This window comes from Trichoderma virens (genome assembly GCF_000170995.1).
Source record: "Trichoderma virens Gv29-8 chromosome Unknown TRIVIscaffold_90, whole genome shotgun sequence".
Lineage (NCBI taxonomy): Eukaryota > Fungi > Ascomycota > Sordariomycetes > Hypocreales > Hypocreaceae > Trichoderma > Trichoderma virens.
In genome coordinates this window covers 1,110,829-1,128,738 of record NW_014013659.1, presented here as the reverse complement: position 1 = coordinate 1,128,738, position 17,910 = coordinate 1,110,829, and the positions used below count along the sequence as shown (strand labels likewise).

At 49.6% G+C, this 17,910-nt stretch overlaps 5 protein-coding genes across 5 annotated transcripts; 3 read left to right on the top strand and 2 right to left on the bottom strand.

The window, feature by feature from the left end:
* Positions 1-375: 375 nt before the first annotated feature.
* Positions 376-1,020, top strand: TRIVIDRAFT_8190 (uncharacterized protein; the record flags this gene model as incomplete). The annotated part of the gene is made up of 1 exon (XM_014095077.1): positions 376-1,020. A coding segment is annotated over one exon (645 nt), but the record flags the coding sequence as incomplete, so codon positions are not given.
* Positions 1,021-4,785: 3,765 nt separating this feature from the next.
* TRIVIDRAFT_40681 (putative mating type pheromone G-protein coupled receptor) lies at positions 4,786-5,970 on the bottom strand (the record flags this gene model as incomplete). Its single annotated transcript, XM_014095414.1, has 2 exons — positions 4,786-5,288; positions 5,349-5,970. 2 exons carry the CDS (start codon positions 5,968-5,970, stop codon positions 4,786-4,788), a joined length of 1,125 nt encoding a protein of 374 aa, XP_013950889.1.
* Positions 5,971-7,611: 1,641 nt separating this feature from the next.
* On the top strand, positions 7,612-8,198 carry TRIVIDRAFT_131714 (uncharacterized protein; the record flags this gene model as incomplete). Its single annotated transcript, XM_014095413.2, has 3 exons — positions 7,612-7,895; positions 7,984-8,072; positions 8,149-8,198. 3 exons carry the CDS (start codon positions 7,612-7,614, stop codon positions 8,196-8,198), a joined length of 423 nt encoding a protein of 140 aa, XP_013950888.1.
* A 213-nt stretch (positions 8,199-8,411) lies between these two features.
* TRIVIDRAFT_184054 (uncharacterized protein) lies at positions 8,412-10,225 on the bottom strand (the record flags this gene model as incomplete). The annotated part of the gene is made up of 4 exons (XM_014095412.1): positions 8,412-9,501; positions 9,570-9,718; positions 9,793-9,868; positions 9,924-10,225. The coding sequence occupies 4 exons, from the start codon at positions 10,223-10,225 to the stop codon at positions 8,478-8,480; spliced, it is 1,551 nt and encodes a 516-aa protein (XP_013950887.1).
* Positions 10,226-11,397: 1,172 nt separating this feature from the next.
* Positions 11,398-17,103, top strand: TRIVIDRAFT_112213 (uncharacterized protein; the record flags this gene model as incomplete). The annotated part of the gene is made up of 4 exons (XM_014095411.1): positions 11,398-11,884; positions 11,960-16,177; positions 16,283-16,836; positions 16,957-17,103. Coding segments are annotated over 4 exons (5,406 nt in total), but the record flags the coding sequence as incomplete, so codon positions are not given.
* Between the last annotated feature and the right edge of the window lie 807 nt (positions 17,104-17,910).

Here is a 17,910-nt window from a genome sequence, read left to right as displayed (position 1 = left end):
CAAGAACAGAAAACATGCTGAGAATCGCGAGGCTGCAGGCACTCTTATGCCTCCTGCTGGTGTTTCAACTGGCCGCAACCCAGAGCTTTCATGCGCTGAGGCGGGACGACAATTCCATCTCATCACCAACTGCCTCATCCAGACCAGAGCCCAGTTTGCAGCCCTCAGTTAGGAGAGAGTCGAATGACGAGCGCAAGCAAACTGATAGCCCGCGAGAATCAACAATTACGAAGGCTCCTGATACCACTACATCTGTAAAGCCAGCAATTCAAACCACAACCACTTCCATTACTTCAGAGATACCGCTTAATAATTCGACTTTGTTTAATGGTGAGCATACACCCTTAATGCTCCATTGATTGAAACTCTTGCTGACGAAGAGGGCCAGCAACAATACCAGCGGGCCATCTACCAATCCAACCCATCATAACGCCAGGATGGGGCGTTGCCGGTATCATTTTGATGCTCACTGGCCTTGTATACACCCTGGTGGGCATTAAAAATCGATGGATTAACTGCTTCTTCTCGACCGCCTTTATCACTGCGCTCGGAATCTCGGTCCTTATCGTCTACATCATGAACGTCCCTGTCAGCCGAGGTGTTCAAGGAGCATATGTCGTCGCCGTTACCTTATCTGGTTGCGCACTAGGCGCAGCATCCCTCATCTTCAAAGAGCTGACTGAAGGTTTGGGGTGTGCTCTGGGCGGCTTTTGTCTCAGCATGTGGTTCCTTTGTTTGGCACCGGGAGGCTTGATACAAGATACAATTGGTAGAGCCATCTTTATCGCCTGCATGTCTGTCGTTGGCTTTGGCTTTTATTTCAGTCGCTATACTCGAGATTGGGCAATGATTATCTTAATGTCCTTTGGAGGTGCCACGGTAATAGTTTTGGGCATCGACAGCTACAGCAGAGCCGGACTGAAAGAATTCTGGGCCTACATCTGGAATCTCAATGACAATCTGTTTCCCCTTGGTGCAGACACATATCCTATTACACGAGGTATTAGAGTCGAGATTGCCGCCATTGTCATAATCTGGCTGATTGGAATCATTTCCCAAGTGAAACTTTGGAAAGTGGTTCGAGAGAAACGGGAAAGAAAGGCTGCAAGTCTTGCTGAGGATCAGAGATACCTGGAACAGGAAGAAGAGATTGTCGGCCGCAATATTGAAGCGCAGGCAGCACGAGAACGAGTTGAATGGGAAAAGGTCTATGGAGGCAGAGTCCTGATTAACAGCACTGCTTCGCAGTACTCGGATGGTACCGATGGTGCCAGTAACAGCAAGAACTCCCCCGCTGGGCACTCCGAATCTGCCTATACAGGCTCCAAGGTTGACGTTATTGAGATGACGGACTTTTCAGATTCAAGTGCAGCGCAGGCCGGGACAGATGGGCTCATGTACGCCGAGATGGTTGACGACGGCAAAGTCATGGTGCGAGTGGCTGCAGATGAAGTAATCGAACCGCCGAACCATGACGAGGGTGAAGCGACTAGCGAGCAAGATAATGCACTCCGGGAGTCTGACACAGCATCTCATGATGGTGATAGATCAGTTTCAGCGGAAGATGTGGCCAAAGGGAAGCAAATCTCCCAAACAGGCTCAGTGACCGGACGTAGTTCTCGACAGAAGCACATCACAACGGCCCCTGAAGTTGTGCCCTTGCCATTCAAGATTCCGACAGAAGACGACCTAAAATCCGTTGGTGATCGGTCTTCGGTTGCAACTTTTGCTGACGATGAAGCTGTCGCAACTGCATCTCTTCCGCGAGATTCACTTGTCAAGAGAGTGTCACAAGGCTCAGTCACGCTGCTGAGAAGTTTGTCCCAGAAAAAGAAGAACACTTCTTCTGAGCATCAATTAGAGAACGGCGAAAGCTCTGAAGAATTAGTTGAGCCGGTAGTCATTCCCCACCATGACGATCAGTCGTCTCTAGCTGCAACTGTTGACTATGACAGCACAAGTGATGATGATGCGTTTAGTTCAGTTGTTGGCAATGACGAGCGGAAGAGCATTGAGATTACTGCAGAACTGGGCCAGGTTGAGAAGAACGAAGAACCAAACAGGACGGAATCAGAAGCTGCTGCTGAGAATAATGGTAGCAAAGCAGATGATGAGGTAACCCAAGAAGATGACAAACAAAACGTTCCAGCCGAGTCAAACGCAGGACCACGCCAAAAGGATGACGAGCCGAGCGGGGTGGGTGAGAATCAAGCAATGAGTGAGGATCAGGAAAAGAATAAAGGGAACTCAAAAGCCAAAGCTGGGGATGCAGTCGAGGCTGAAGAAGAAAATTTCATGCCTCGTGAGCAAGAATCCACCGTAGCTGCAAGCCATGCAGCTGAGGTCCTCAAGCCGCTCGAGCCCACTGAAAAAGCCACATCTCTTTCGTCGGCGACTTCAAACCTAGCGAGCTTGACTAAGGACCGGTTGCCTGAATCTTTGTCCAAGGTTGCCCTTTCATATAGGACAAATGAGTGGACCAAACATCTCAGCCATGCAGATACCCCAGAACCTGAAGCCATCTACATCGAGCCATATGCATCTGAACAAGATGCCGAAGTCCCTAGATATGTCGACATCGAAGACCTTCAGAAGAACTCAACCGGCGATACTGTCTCTCCTCCCACCGCTAAGAGGTCGAATTCCAAGACAACGCAGGTCTCTTTTGTTCAACCAAATCACAGGAGCAGTAAAAAGAAGCACCATATTTCCAACGTGGTTACTTCAGCTGCACTGCCTCCAAATGCTATGAGCCCCGGCGGGAGCCCCAAATCGCCTCCCATGGATGCCTCTCTCCAACCAGCTTCACCGACCCTGCGACGGACTTCTACTGGCTTTGCGCCAATCGTCGAAGAACAAGATGGGTCACAGGCGACCAATATGCCCACTTCAGAAGAAGCTATGCAACAAGACCGTACTTTCCGGCCGATTGTGCCTCGCGTCGTGTCTTTTTCTAATCCTAATACCCTGCTTAGTCAACGAGAGACTGTCCTCCGGAGTAGATCACAAGGAAATCTTGTTTACAACGTGTCCGAATTTCCTATAGATACACACGGATCGGTTGGTGACGCAGAATCCATCCACAACTATCCTGTGTACAATCGAGTGCTTAGCCCCGACCCTGATGAGCTTCCACTCAATCGACGGAGAGAAATGCTACGCCAGAGTAACATGACAAATTTACCACCTTCAAATTTTAGGCTGAATCGCTCAAGTAGCGGCGTTGAAGTTTCAGGCAATACGCAGTTCAACTCGCATCAGCCGAAGAGAGAGTCGACAGTCTCGTTGGTAGCCCGTGAGACAAAGCTCGCCAACTTCAGACAGTCTTTAGCTCACGACCTTCGATCTATGACTCCTGGCGTGCCCAATAACATGGCGCGTGAGACACCTTTTGCACCAACATCAAGTCTTATCGATGATATGGATATACAGCGCACCGTGTTAATGGAGAAGAGGGAAGCCGAATTACAGCGGAAGGAGATGCAGAGACGCGAAAAAGAATGGCAAGATCGCATGTTTGACAGCCGTATGAGGAGTGGCGACCTACTAGAGGCGCATCGAGAAGTTATACGGAAGATGCAGAGTTCTGCAAAAGATGCATAAATGATCAAGGATAACCGGAATCATCAGATAATGAGCTAATATGGCATCATACAAGTGGGCTTTTGCCCGGATTTTGTGTTTATTTTTTCTTGTTTTGGTTTGACGTATAACTGATTATCAAGACGTATAATGTTGGCGATACCAATTTCTTCTTCTTTGCTTGGATATACAAGGGATACTGGAGGCATGGCTTCGGATAAGAGCGAGCCTCAGGTAGTGGTGGATTATTGGGTGCGCACTCACTTATACTAGAACATAGAAAAAGAAAGAAAAATTCCATGAAAACACTCAACTCCAAAAGTCAGTCAGTTGGAATTTATCATGAAGGTTTCAAAGAAAAAGTGAAAAGTATAATTGCTACCAGCGGCTAGAATTATGTATGCTAGCTTCTCTCATTTTGGTGACGTATAGCTATGTAGCTAGGGAGAAGCAAGTGAAAATGATATGACTGAGCCTTTTCTCCACCTCCCTTATCATGTCATATGCATAGGTACGAAAATTGTAATACCGTGTATGTCAGAGAAAGACTTGCTACTTTCGAGACAAAATATAGACAGAAAAACATGTGTCAAATGGGTTAATAAGGCTTTGCTCCCTCAAAACCGAAATGCGCCGTCTTCTCTTCATACCCATAGCTATAGTGGCCGTAAGGATAACACAACTAATGTTCCCTTTCACCGTTGGCCCGATTCAGGGAAGAGTCGAGTAACAGGACTGGAGGAAGAGCCGCGATAGCAGGATGGCCGTTCTCGCTATTCCCATTGTCGTCTGACGAAATCTGTCTTGATGCAGAAGTTGAAGAGGGGATGAAGAGCTTAGCTTCTTCGTCGGACCAGATGGATTGGTGGGTGGGTTGGTGGTCGAGTGGCTCCAGGGGGGTAGAAGAGGATGCTGCTTCAGGGAATTTGAAGAGCGAAAGACTGAATGGAAGAGAGAAGTTGAGGCGGGTACGGAAGAGAAACGGGTTGGGATTAGGCACTTGGATAGGGACGTCCTGGTTGTGAATGGGAAGGGATATTGTGGGAGGGGGTTGTTGAAGAGTTGACAGTGTGGTTTGGTTGGAGCACATGTTTGTGAGGACGGTCGAGGTGGTTGTATTCTTTTTGGAGGATCTGGTAATGACTTGGTTAGTAATTTTTTCTGTTCAATGCTTGAAGCAAGAGACTGCTAGTTGAATGGCGATTACCTTGAAGATGCCGTGTAGCTGTTTGAGCAGCCGTTGGACAACGATGCCAGCGCTCTTGAGTCCGGATTATACTCTTCGTACAGACTGGGAAACACTTTCCCAAGTCCCACATATAAGAGTATCACTCGATAGCAATTCATGGCGTCTTTAGTCATGCCAAAGAAAACGAACACTGGTATAGCTGTTATGATGGGTACGTAGCAGATGTTCATGATCACCCATCCTATGTGGCTGCTCGACAGATAGATAATAGTATCCCAGGGGAGGCTTCGTTCGTTACTATGGATGGCGTTGAAGTCGAAAGGTTCCAAGGGACTGGAATTGATGATGTTGAAGGCTGCCATGGCGAGGGTAGTGGGAAGGAAGGGTATCAGGATGGAGATGACCATGAGATAGAGGCGGCGGCGGGCTCGCTGGTTGCGGACGTGAGCAAGGGGGTTGTTGGAGAGGGCGGACCGAGTTGCCTTGGCGATCTGACGGAAGCGTATGTAAATGAAGACTACGAGATATGTTAGAAGATGACTTGAAAGTTCATTTGATTGGTATACAAGGTACTTACTTGCATAGCCAGCAGTCATGACCGACACAATTGCCGGTGGGAGAATCTCAAAAACGATAGTAGGCCAGGCGGCAGCATTCGGCCAGAAACACCCAACCAGAGTGCCGACGTAATATCGCTGCTGTGCAAGGGGATACGTCCAGGCAACCTGCACAAGTGGTAGCGGGAAGATGATGAGAGCTTGGATGATGTTTCGCTTTCGTTTCTCCCTCCTAGATGGGGGGCTGGCTCTCAGACTTCCGACCTGGATGGCCAGGTTCCGCATAATGGCCAACAAGCATGTGGCATAGAGGCTGATGCAAAAGTTGTGCACAAAAGCGTCGAGGTCGCACAGGCCGTAGCCCGGCCACCAAGATTTCACATCGTCGTTGCGCCAGATGAGAGCAGTGACAATGTTACGCACGTTCTGCAACTCGACGTTGAGGATGAAGACGGCGGCGGCGAACTCTCCGTTACGGTAGAGCAGCTTCAAGGGGACGAGGCAGACGAGGTTGGCGATGATGCCAAATATGACACGGCAGACGAGGCCAGCAGTGAGTGATGGAGTGTTGTAGATGGTAGGGATTGGACCAAGGGCCAAGATGGAGGCATCAGAGGAGACTGGACTGAGGACTGAATCCATGATGGCGGTTTACACCAAGGCAGTGACTGAAGTGATGGCTAGCTATCGTGAGATTGAACAGACGCGTGGCAAATGAAGCAGGAAGAGATGGTGATAGAGATGGTGATACTGATGAAGATGGCGATATATCTAGAGAAGAGGAAAGAAGAATAAAGCTGATGAAGCAAAATTCTCACAACTTTTGAAGCAGACGAAAGCAAAAGAGCCTTTGCACATAGATGGATTCCAGGTTCAATAACGCATCACTGCGTAAAGGTGAACGGCCGACAAAAGAGAGTCAAGCAATTGATATATAGAGTCAATAGGACAATAAGGTACATCAGCAGAACTCGAGCATGTCATATTGCGAACAGCGTCTAAGCCCCCCTCAATACTCGAAATGATTAAAAAAAGCCCATCTTGATGAGACGAAAGCCCAATCATCAGCCCTTGCAACTGGCCAAGATGAAACTATTGTCTGCTAAAGAGCAGCAAACTGCAGCGGCAGCCTGCGAAGTGGGAGAAGCACGGCATCATGAACCAGGTTCAAGATCCAGCCCGCGCAGCCAATTGCTCGGTTTCTCAGCAACATTGCAGGGCATTGCCGCGTATACGGGCTGCACAGCGCAGCGGAAAAAAAGTACATGTCAATACATATGATGCTCTGCGGTGGGAAGCATGAGGCATCACGACACGGCAATCGCACGCCACAGACAGGTTTTCTGAAGTTTGTGTCAGTTTGGAGGCGTCTATTGAGGACCGCATTGAGCGTCTATTGACAACCGAATCGGGAAAGTCCGTGCACCCCCATCCCGCACCTTCAGTGGCAGCGGCTCCGGGATTTGGGCTCGAGATTTCGGATTTCAGGCAAGGCGTGGGAAATAAGGGGGGGATTGGGGACGGCTGTGGCTTGCTGTAGTGGTACGGATTTGGATGGTGGGCAGTCCGTTTGATGTTGTGACAAGGGGAGGGTTGAGTTTGAGGGGGCTTTATTGTGGTGATACCAGGTCACTTTGGTGGAGGGAGGAATGAGATTCGCTGCGGCAGCGGGTGAGAGTGCGCGGAGAGGCGGGAGGGCAGCCGGTGGAGGGATTTGATTTGCTGCAAGTGTTTGACAGGATGATGTCTAAGCATGTGTATATTTGCATTAGTACTAATTATGCTGTTACGCGCGTCAAAGTTATGCAGAGGATGTATTTATGTGTTGCTGTTGCTATTGTTATTGGTGTTGCACACATGAGGTTTTGACTTACATGCGGTTGGTACCTGCCAGGTACCTGTCAGGCGCTGCTAAAAAGATAGAGCATCCTAGTCACCCCGCAGTGACGACGGCTACAACCGCTTTGCCGCTGCTGATTTAAAGTTGTCTAGTACCTCGTATAGCGATGCTTCCCTTTACAGGCATATGAACCGCATTCCCTTCCCGTATCGCGTTGTTGATCTCACAACCGGGGACCGGAAAAATACCCCGCCATCCAATCATTGCTTAGAGAGCTTGGGCGTGGGTCCTGATCTTATCGCGGGCCGTTTGGCCTGAGGGAGAGAGCAAACGCAAAAAAACAACCACCAAAAGCTGTCTACGAAACTTTTTGCTGGCTATTAACCCCTTCTACGCCCCTCAATAGTCCCGTCTTTGCGTCGATTACCGATCACAATATCAAAATGTCGTCCTTCTTGCTGCGCCGCGCCACCGTCGCTTCTGCGGGAGCTGCTCGCGCATTCAGCACCTCCTCGCCTCGCTCCGTTGCCCGCATCACCATCATCGGCCACTTGGCTGATTCGCCCGAGGGCATGACTGCCGGCTCCGGGGAGAACACCAAAGAATACGTTAGATACACCGTCGCCAGCAACAGCGGGCCCAAGGATGCCCGCCAGACGAGCTGGTTCCGCGTTACTGGCTTCGTCGAAGGCGCGCGCAGGGACTTCATCATGAGCCTGCCAAAGGGGTATGTTTTTTTTTTGTTTTCGCGGGGCAAGAGGGGAATGAAAATCTCCGTGGCAAGGGACGTTGCTGACATTGAACTCGATTACTAGCTCCATGGTCTATGTCGAGGGTGATGCGTCCATCAGCTCTTACACCGATGCCAACGGCCAGAACAGACAAGGCCTCAGCATCGTCCAGCGTAGGCTATCCTCTCCTCCAAGATGGTTGGATTGTATAATTTCAGCAGCTTACTAATTCACTGATGCGAAATATAGGCAGCATCGAGGTTCTGAAGCGCCCTTCGCTCCCCGAGCAAGGCGAGTAAATCGACACAAATCTAGATGGCCGCAACTGGTTGGGAATGGGTGTTTGGCGAATTAGGAGGCGGATGGATGCCTGCTATGTAACTGTATTGCCTGATGATATGATGTACGATCTGTTATGGTGGATGAACCCTCGGCTCTCTTGCTAGCTTCTATGCGATGTACGCTCCCAAGGCTAGTTTGCCGGAGCATCTCTACAAAACCCACGCATGCTTGTGATGACAGCTCTATTGGCTTTTGGCATTTGGCCTGCTTCTTTGACTCTGATTCTATTTAACTTGCTACACCAAGCTGACGCTGTCCATGCAACCATATCCTGCTGCGACGCCTCCCTCTTCACTCTGGTCTCCCTTTGAACGGAGCAGATATCCTGCGCCCATGTTGTGGAGTATCTCTCCGCTGCCCTGGTTCCACAGACAAGTACCGTATACACCCAGCTCGCAGATGATGCCACCTTCCTCCAGGTGGCCATTGCGAAGGATGATGTTTGAAACAGGAGGCGGTACAATCAGTTCCATGAGGATGTATGCGCTCCAGTGGGACTCTGGCAGCGTCTTGAGGAACTCGGGGATGGCACTGCGGTAGATGTTGTTGCCTCCACCCTCTCGCTGGGGTTTGAGAACATATGCCTTGCAAAGTTCAGGATCCAGGGCCTTCTTCCGTGCTTCTAGGCCGGCCTCGGATGTGTCCATGGGGTAAATGTTGGTAAAGGTCTTCCAGAGCTCGGCCGCCGCTGGGGTGCTATCGTTGATGAATTTCCCGAGAACGGACGGCTCGGATGATGGCCGGGGAGTGGCGAGCACTTGTTGGACCTTTTTCGTACCGGCAAGCTGGGTGAGAATGCTGGGGCACTTGATCGCACCCGACCGCTCTAGGTGGTACCTGGCGTCCCAGGCCGTTTGATCGGGATAGTCGTTGGTGTGATAACCGGAGCGTATGTAGATGACGGCTACTTCAAAAACCTTGGACGGGTCACGGGGAAGATGATAGAGGAGCTGGCGTTTCGGTGTGTTGGCGAGGGTGGTGTGCTTGAGGATGTCGGCAATGGCAAGTCTGAAAACTGGTATCGTTGGCGATGACTGGGTGACTTGGTACTCCAAATGGCGTTGATCAAAGATGTTGCGTTCACCGCCCTGTACCAGGAAGATGACACACTTGGCATAACCTAGCTCTGATTTGGGGTATGCGTGAAAAGCGGCTTGAATACCGCCGGCCAAGCCCTGGATGCTCTGGTTGTCGGGAAGATTGAGTGAGTCGGGCGCCAGGGCATTTTGGAGTAGGGGGTACTCGGTAGCAGCCAGGAATCTATGAAACCCCATTGCTTGTTAGCTTCCGTCACTATATAGAAATATGAGACTGCATCGTGAACTGACTTGTGTAGTTTTGAGGTGTAAGCTGATAGGCCGCCAAAGGACGCGGCGATGGTGTTAAATTCAACCTGCTTTGCCTGGACCGACGGGGGAGAGGTCGAGCTGTCTTGGTGAACCATGTAGTCTGATCTAAACAAACCCAAGGACAAGGGCTAGAGTTATGGATGATGAATGAGCATGACGTTCATAGATTGAAATGAGTTTAAAATGGCGATGTCGTATATACCTGCGTGTAGCCCTCGGCCTTGACCTTGAGATGAACATCCCACAGGTTGCGAATGAAGTCGTCACCATCCATGACCCTGAGCAGACGATGTCAGTCCGATGAAACCCACACGAAAAGCGAATACTGCTCACTCCTTGACGGTTTGCTCCAGAAATGCCTCGTCACGGCTCACAGCCGCATACAGCTCATTGTAAGTCTGCTGCACTGCCTGGCCCTGCTCGAAGCACACCTTCGGGAACGGACTGGGGAAGAGAGTGACCGGGACGTTGACGGCGGTGATACCCGCTGGATCTGCCTCAGCCGGGATGACCGCAGGGGGCGACCGCACTGCGAGGCCATTCGCAATGGCCCAGTCCTTGACGACTTCGACGAGAGCATTCTTCTCAGTCTCTGTCAGTGGTGGGGGGAATGCCCCGCTCGTGAGGGAAGCCATGTGAGGTGATGGAGGCCTCGTTGGCGAAGATAAAATTAGCTAGTTGAAGACTGTTGGGTCTGAAGAATGGCCGGCTGTTGCGATGAAGAATTTCCAAGTGTGGTTGTTGGTTGTGTAAGATTGCCCAACTCGTTGGGTAGGATGGGACATTAATACTACCTAGGGCGCGATGTCGCTGAGCGGCTTATTAATTGCACTACGGAGTACCTAACTTGACGCCAGTCCCCTGTAAACCACGCTTGCCACGTTTGTCTGAGACCCTGGACAGTTAGCCGCAACCTAGCGGTTCCCGCTTTGGCACTACCGCCATGGACTGAGACGCATGGATGGCTCCCGTCATATTTTTAGCTTTGGTGGGCGGAGGCCGGCATAAAAAAAACAAAACCTGGAGAGGAAACTTGAGGGGAGGAAAAAGGAAAGAAATCCGGACAACAGATAAAAGCGCCTGGCCGCGCCCGTGGCCGCTGGGCAGAAACAACTGGAGGGGAAAGTTTGATCCGCTGCTGCATCTGTGATTTGAGCAATTCGCAAGTCACGTGAAGGCGTGCAGTGAATCGCCTTTTTCTCGTCCAGCAGCTCCAACCAACGCGCCTTGAGCCTGGAGGCGAGTCACGCACTGCACAGCACAAACAAATGAGCATGTCGTTTGCATCCGATCATTAATCGTCTGTGCGGATCTTACATTCTTCTTTGTTGTTGTTGTTGTTGTTGGTTTTCTGGAAACGTGCCTTACGCTATTATTATCTCCTTACCCTGTTATTCCTTTCTCTTGCGGATAAGACGAGAGGCTCAGGCAATTCAGCACCTTCTTCTGGTCACTATAGAAACAAACGACCCTGCCGCCTCTACCTACCTGATCATTTCCATCTCCATCTCCATCATCTCATCTCATCTCTGCATTCCTTCTCATCTCTTTCTTTTTATCTCCAGTTCTTTCGACTTGTTCTCCTAATGCACGTGCTGCTTTCAGCTGGAGACACCCCAGTAAGTCCACTCCCCATTTTCTGTGCCTCAATCTTTTCCCTACGACGCTCGCAATCGCCTGTGGCTACTTTGCTCTTCTTTCCACCCGAGAATGAAACAACGAGAAAAATACATGCTCAGGCTTATCACATGTGAGTGGCTAACATTTGGTAGTGGATTCATTCGCACTGACTACGCCCGTGGCCCAGATGGGCACTGCGGCTCAGAACGATCCATTCCATTGGGACTCGGATACCCTTTCAAAGGAGCTTTGTTCTCAGAGCCGTCTATGGGCTAAAAATCCGGCTTCGTTGGCCGCGAAGCTCGCTAATGAAGATGTCGACGGATTCACGCTACTTACCTATGAGTTTCATTTCTCAAGGAAAGAACTGCAAGAAACTCTCGGCCTGATCACTGCGCGTAGCAAAGCAGGTCTAGCAGAGGCCATCCTCAGTTTCCAAGCGAGAAGTCCAGCTTTTCGTTCATGGAAGAAGGATTGGTCGAGAAGACACTCTGTTGTCAACACCCAAGACGAAGGAGGCGACGTCAAAGACGAAGTTGCCCTTACACCTTTGGTGAAGCCGAATTTGGTGATAGCACCCGATGCAACCCTGCATGGCTACCCACCCCAGCATCAATCAGAACAGAGGGATGAAGCACAGTCAAGACCTATTCAGGACGCTGCACCTTTGGACAGTTTCTTTTTCGAGCCCGACGCAGACTACGCAATGCAAATAGCAAACGGAGATTCGGATCCCCGTATCGAGACAGACTCTACCGATGGCACTGCTTTGCCACCCTCTGAAACTGTTCACTCCTTGACGCCTACTCAACAAAGCGAAGAACAGCCTTCTAAGCGGAGACGGCTGGCGCCAACAAATTTGAGTACGAAGCCTCTGGCTGATTCGGACCCTTTTGCATTGACGCAATCTCCATCGTTTAATTTAGTGGACAAAGCCGAGGAACGAAGCAACGATGATGAACACTCCACCGCAAGAATTCCTTCGGGATATGCCTATCTAGGTGAAAAGGGTCGGCATCACCGTGTCGTTCTGTCTCATATTGGCTCCCCTGACACCCCTTGGGTAAATCTCAGCGGAGGTGGATTTGCGATCGTGTCTTCAGAGCACAAGATACCTCCCGGGAAGAGACTTGCTACAAATAGCATCTTGCGGAAGCAACTAATTAAAAACTCCAAAAAAGAAGCTTTGCGCAAGCAGGGATACGATCCTGGTCGATCACCAACTCCTTCTTACAGAAGCGAGTCTGTGGTTGATCTTAACGACCTGCCGGATTCTTGGGATGAAGAGACGCAGCGAGAGATTGACGAAGAAAACGCAGAAGCTGCTGCAAGGGAGCGTGAACTTGCCCGTCATCTCTCCAAGGAGCATGCGGAATCCGTGTTGAAGGAAGAAATGGCTGTTATGGAAGCTAAGTGGAAAGAAAAAAAGCTGCCCAGATACAATCTCAAAGCCTACAAATTTTGGATGGACTCCAGGCGAGAAGAAAGGACCAAGAAGATGATATTTGCGGCTCGAAGAGACGCCGAGCGTTATGAAGGGCGATTAAAGAAGCTATATGCCGAGATACTCGGTAACATTTGGCAATCGGAACGAGAGCTCAGAACCCAAGCAGGCGTCATGGAACAGAGTTTGAGCGACAAGCTGTATAGTACATGGCTCATTGAGCTTCTAGAGCAACGCGACCCTCCGCCTAAGCCTTTGCAAACGCCAAAGCCAAAGCCGAAGTCATCAACAGCAAATCTTTCCTCGGGTTCTTTTGATGACGAAGTGCTGACCAGTTCCGACGAAGGCGAATTCATTGTACCTGACGAAAACGATGACGACGACGACGACGACGACGACATGGTTATGGCCGACACAGAGCCCTCTCCAGATGCTCCCCAATTGCTACCATTGCGACTCACTCGTGAACCAAGCTGCCCCCCATCTGATGTTGAATCCGACATGGTTGTCGATCTTACGCTTCTGGAGTCTCCAGAGACGATCAAAGACAGTAAAACGGCAATTCAATATATTGATTTGACCTCTCCGGTTAAGCGTGAAGTGAGCATGGCTCGTTTTGTTGCGGAGAAATCATTGTCGGTATTCGATTTACCCGAAGAGGTGCCACCTATGGATCATTTGGGTAGCCTAGAGGCCATCGGTGAACATACTGCAAAACACTGGGCAAAGCAGAAAGATCGATGGAGATTAGTCCTCTGCCTATTGCGGAAGCTTCCACAGACTCGCCGTGGGTGGATTTTCCAACTAGTACAAGCCAGGGCCCCAGAGGAAGCCTGGCAGGCCTCAGTACCCTTGTATCAGACAAATCCCTTTGGCAAAGAATCCGACATTGGAAAAGAGGAGACAAAGACTGTCGCATTCGATATTACAAAGCTCTTCTTGAGCTTCACACAGTGCCGCCAGTACACAGATGGGCGGATAATCGCTTTGGATCAGAAAGATAAAAACAGACTCAATCGCGCAGAATATTTTTTCTCAACTTTCCATGCCTTTATTAAAGAGTGGGCGCCCCAATTCCCACAAAGCAGTCAAATTTTCAGAACAGATGCCTTCGACGATGAAATTGGGTTAGATGAGGCTGATGAGTATGGACCGAACATAACCGATACGCCCTCAAAGGCGCGCAAACTCGCGGCTAAAGAGATTGTTCAGAACAAGGAAGGTGTTGATCTTCGAGAACGGGAGCGGAAGCGTGCAGAGGAACTTGAGGCTCGCCGGGTGAAACTGCGGGCTGCACTGGCAACTTCAAATGCTATTCCTGTGGAAAAGTCTCGAGTCATTATCAACGAGAGCAAGGAAGATGACCAATCATTCATTTACGTGAACGATGAAATCGGAAAGCTCATAAAAAATCACCAGATCAATGGTGTTCGATTTCTCTGGGAGCAGATTGTTCTCGATGCAAACGAGAGAAAGGAGCGTCAGGGCTGCCTCCTCGCTCACACCATGGGCCTAGGAAAAACGATGCAAGTTATCACTTTTCTTGTGGCTGTGATTGAAGCTGCCAACTCAGATGATGAATCCGTACGCTCGCAGATTCCTAAGGAACTTAGAAAATCTCAGTCGCTTGTCCTATGCCCTGCTGGTCTCGTCGATAATTGGCTCGACGAGATATTGATGTGGTCTCCTAAAGGCTTACTTGGCCATGTGTTCAAAGTCGAATCAGCTCAGAAAGGAGACATACGCATGTCAACTGTCAGGGACTGGGAACGAGAGGGTGGTGTCTTGGTTATTGGGCATAAAATGTTTGAAAAATCAGATAACGACATGCGAGAGATACTGACACAGACGCCCAATATTGTCATCTGTGACGAGGCCCATGTCATGAAAAATCCAAAATCCAAGATTCATCGCGCCTGCCAGGAATTTCGGACCAAAAGTCGAATTGCCTTGACTGGCTCTCCGCTGTCCAACAATGTCGAAGAGTACTACTGGATGATCAATTGGGTAGCGCCAAAATTCCTCGGGCCCCAAGAAGAATTTCGAGACATATACGTAAATCCGATACAGTGCGGGCTGTGGCATGATAGCAGCGGGTATGAGAAACGGAGGGCTCTCAAAATGCTAGAAGTGTTGAAGCTAAATGTTGCACCAAAAGTGCAGCGAGCCACGACTCAGTGTGTCAAACATGAGCTGCCTGCAAAGTATGAATTCGTCATATTTGTTGAGCCAACTCGCACCCAGAAAATGCTTTACAACCTCTACTTGACCGAAATGGCGCCGTACTTGGAGGACTCGAAGCAGGCAAAGATATTCAGCGCCTCTGAGCATCTCAGGCTCATCTGCAATCATCCCCGTTGCTTCAGGCAAAAGGTGTTGGAAATGTCGTCCAAGGCAAATGTGCCGGGGTCATCAAGGGCCTTGACAGCGGCACAACAGAGGGAAATGGACGAAATTGAAGACGACACAGACGACGATTGCGTTGACAAGATCAAGGCTCCGGCAATGACCTTTCCCCAGAGTATGATCTCTAGCGTTCTTAAGGAGACAAACAGGGCTGATAATGCCAATCCTACTCTGTCACGAAAAGTTGAGCTTCTTCTCATGGTTCTGGATGAAGCACGTGCCATAGGAGACAAGGTTCTCGTATTTAGTCAATCTCTCCTCACGTTGAACTATCTCGACAATTTGTTCAAGCAGCAAAGGCGCGCGGTATGTCGTCTGGACGGTTCCACAGCCGTTTCTAAACGGCAAGAACAAATCAAAGCCTTCAATACTGGAAAGCAAGAGATCTATCTCATTTCTACGCAGGCCGGCGGCGTAGGCCTCAACATTTTCGGCGCCAACCGCGTTGTTATCTTTGATTTCAAGTGGAATCCAGTGACGGAGCAACAGGCGGTAGGACGAGCCTACCGATTTGGGCAAGAAAAGACGGTGTACGTCTATCAATTCGTCGTTTCGGGAGCCTTTGAGGAAGCTTTGCAAAACAAGACTGTCTTCAAGATGCAACTCGCGTCGCGCGTTGTGGACAAGAAGAAACCAATTAGCTGGGGCAAGCGAGTAGGGGAGTTGCTTCAGCCCATAAAAACAAAGCCGGCCCGGGACCTCAGCCACTTTAAAGGCCGAGACAGGATACTGGACAAGCTCATCGAGCATTCTCAACCTTGCGGCGCCATTCGTGAAATTATCTCAACAGATACGTTTGAAGAAGAAGATCCCACCAATGAATTGACAGAAGCGGAACGAAAAGACGCCCAAGAGCTGCACGACCTGCAGCGGATAAGATATACGGATCCTGAAAGATATAGGATGATGTTGGATCAAAAACAAAGAGCAGAACAGATTTTGGCTATGGCTACAGCCGCCAGAGTTGATACTGACCTTTCAGACATGCAATTGCTTGAGCGGGATTTGTACATACCACCGTCGAGCCAGCCGGTGACGCGCATCGCTGGCCTCGCCTACAACAGGGCAGCGGCACCAAATGCGAATACGGAGCCGCTTGTTCAGGCACAAGCAGCCGGTATTGCACCATATGGCCCTCCAGTAAGTAGTACAGGATGCTTTATCGAGAGTTCATAACTAATACTTTGGGAAAAGGCACACACACCGCAGTTTTCATCGTCAGCCCCATTACCCATGACTGGGGCAAACACTCATATCCTAACATCTGGTGCATCCTCTATACTTCCAACAATGCCATTGAATGCGGCAGTCAAAGAACCGGAATCTGGAAAAAAACCCAGACAGGAACTGGGATCATCATTAACGGGTGCGGCACCTGCTATAACGCCAAGCATGGGAACATCATTATTCAGCCAACCCCGAAGTCAAGTTAAGATCGATTTCGAGAATGAACTAGTTAAATCGATGGAAACTCAGCCTGAATTCAAAGGCAATGCGGCAAATGTGGCAAGAAAGCTCATCGAGGGCATTACCGTGGCACAGAGAGTTCAGGGTCGTGGATTTCTCCCTGACAATGCTCGATGGCGCTCGTTGCTTGGTCATATACAGAGGCACCACCGGTTCATGCTTTCAATAGCATGGGGCAATTGTACGCCCCTATACTTGGCAACAGCGCCAGATGAGGAAATCCAAAATAGGATCGCAATCATGAACAGCCAATCAGAGGATGATTTTTTAACCCAGTTACGACGCACCCTTGAGACGCCTGACCCAAGTGTAAGTTTGACGACACCCTTTTCCTCTTATGACAGGTTGTAAGTATAGTCCTTTTGGATATTCCCTGTCACACATACACTCTCTCTCTCCCTTTACAAAGGACTGGACTAATATTAACAGAACTTGAACAATATCGATCGGCCAGTGCCACAATCAGCTCGAGCTACCGAAGACGTGCAGGTAATGCGGCGAGCAGCTGATAAAAGAACAAATCATTGCTTTCAACCACTACCGACATGGGCAAACACTGCACTCTCTCAGGCCCAAGGGCAAAACGCCGTAAAAAGAAGATGAGTACATGCGATATTGAGAACAGTGAAGCGGGTTCATTCTGGTGTTTGCGGCATTCGTGCGGCGCAGTGCGGCGTTTGGGCGGCTAAACTTTTTAAGCCTCTTTTTCATTTTTTTGCTTCTCCTGCTCTTTAGTCTCATGTCGGTTTATGTAGAAACAAGATACCCACTACTCCACACGGAGCATAACGGCAAGAGTGCGGTTGCGGCTTCGCCTTGCTGTTTGGCTTTTCTTTTTTTTCTTCTTTATTAGGGATTGCATTCGGTTCTGGCAAGTTCGTTGCAACATGGGGAGAAACGCGGGGTGTGATTTTGGACTCTCTTTATTTATCACTAGGACAGAGAACAGGTTCTGGTGCATGTAGGAAATGCGAATGTTGATGCATGGGCAGCCAAGGCAGCTTTTAGTGGACGTACTCGTATGCGGTCTAGAACAGCCAAATCGTACGAAGGCCAGAAACATCAGTCCATAAAGTGACGAATGGAGTCATTGGCAATGGACCATCCGATTCGAGTGCGAACACTTCAATGACAAGCCAGAATTACACATAGCAACATAAGTTAAAGTACGGAGTGACAGCATGCCGCAATGGCAATGCATGTATTACTCGCAGCCCGCAGTCGGGCAACGAGAATGACGACAGGCATGTGCACTCCGAATTAGTATTAAAACTGGAGAAAATATTAAGACCAAAAAAAAGGGCTCAACCAACTCTTTTTCCAATTGCCATGGCCCTAACCGGAGATCCGAAATGCAGGGCAGGCCAGGCCAGCCAATCAGCG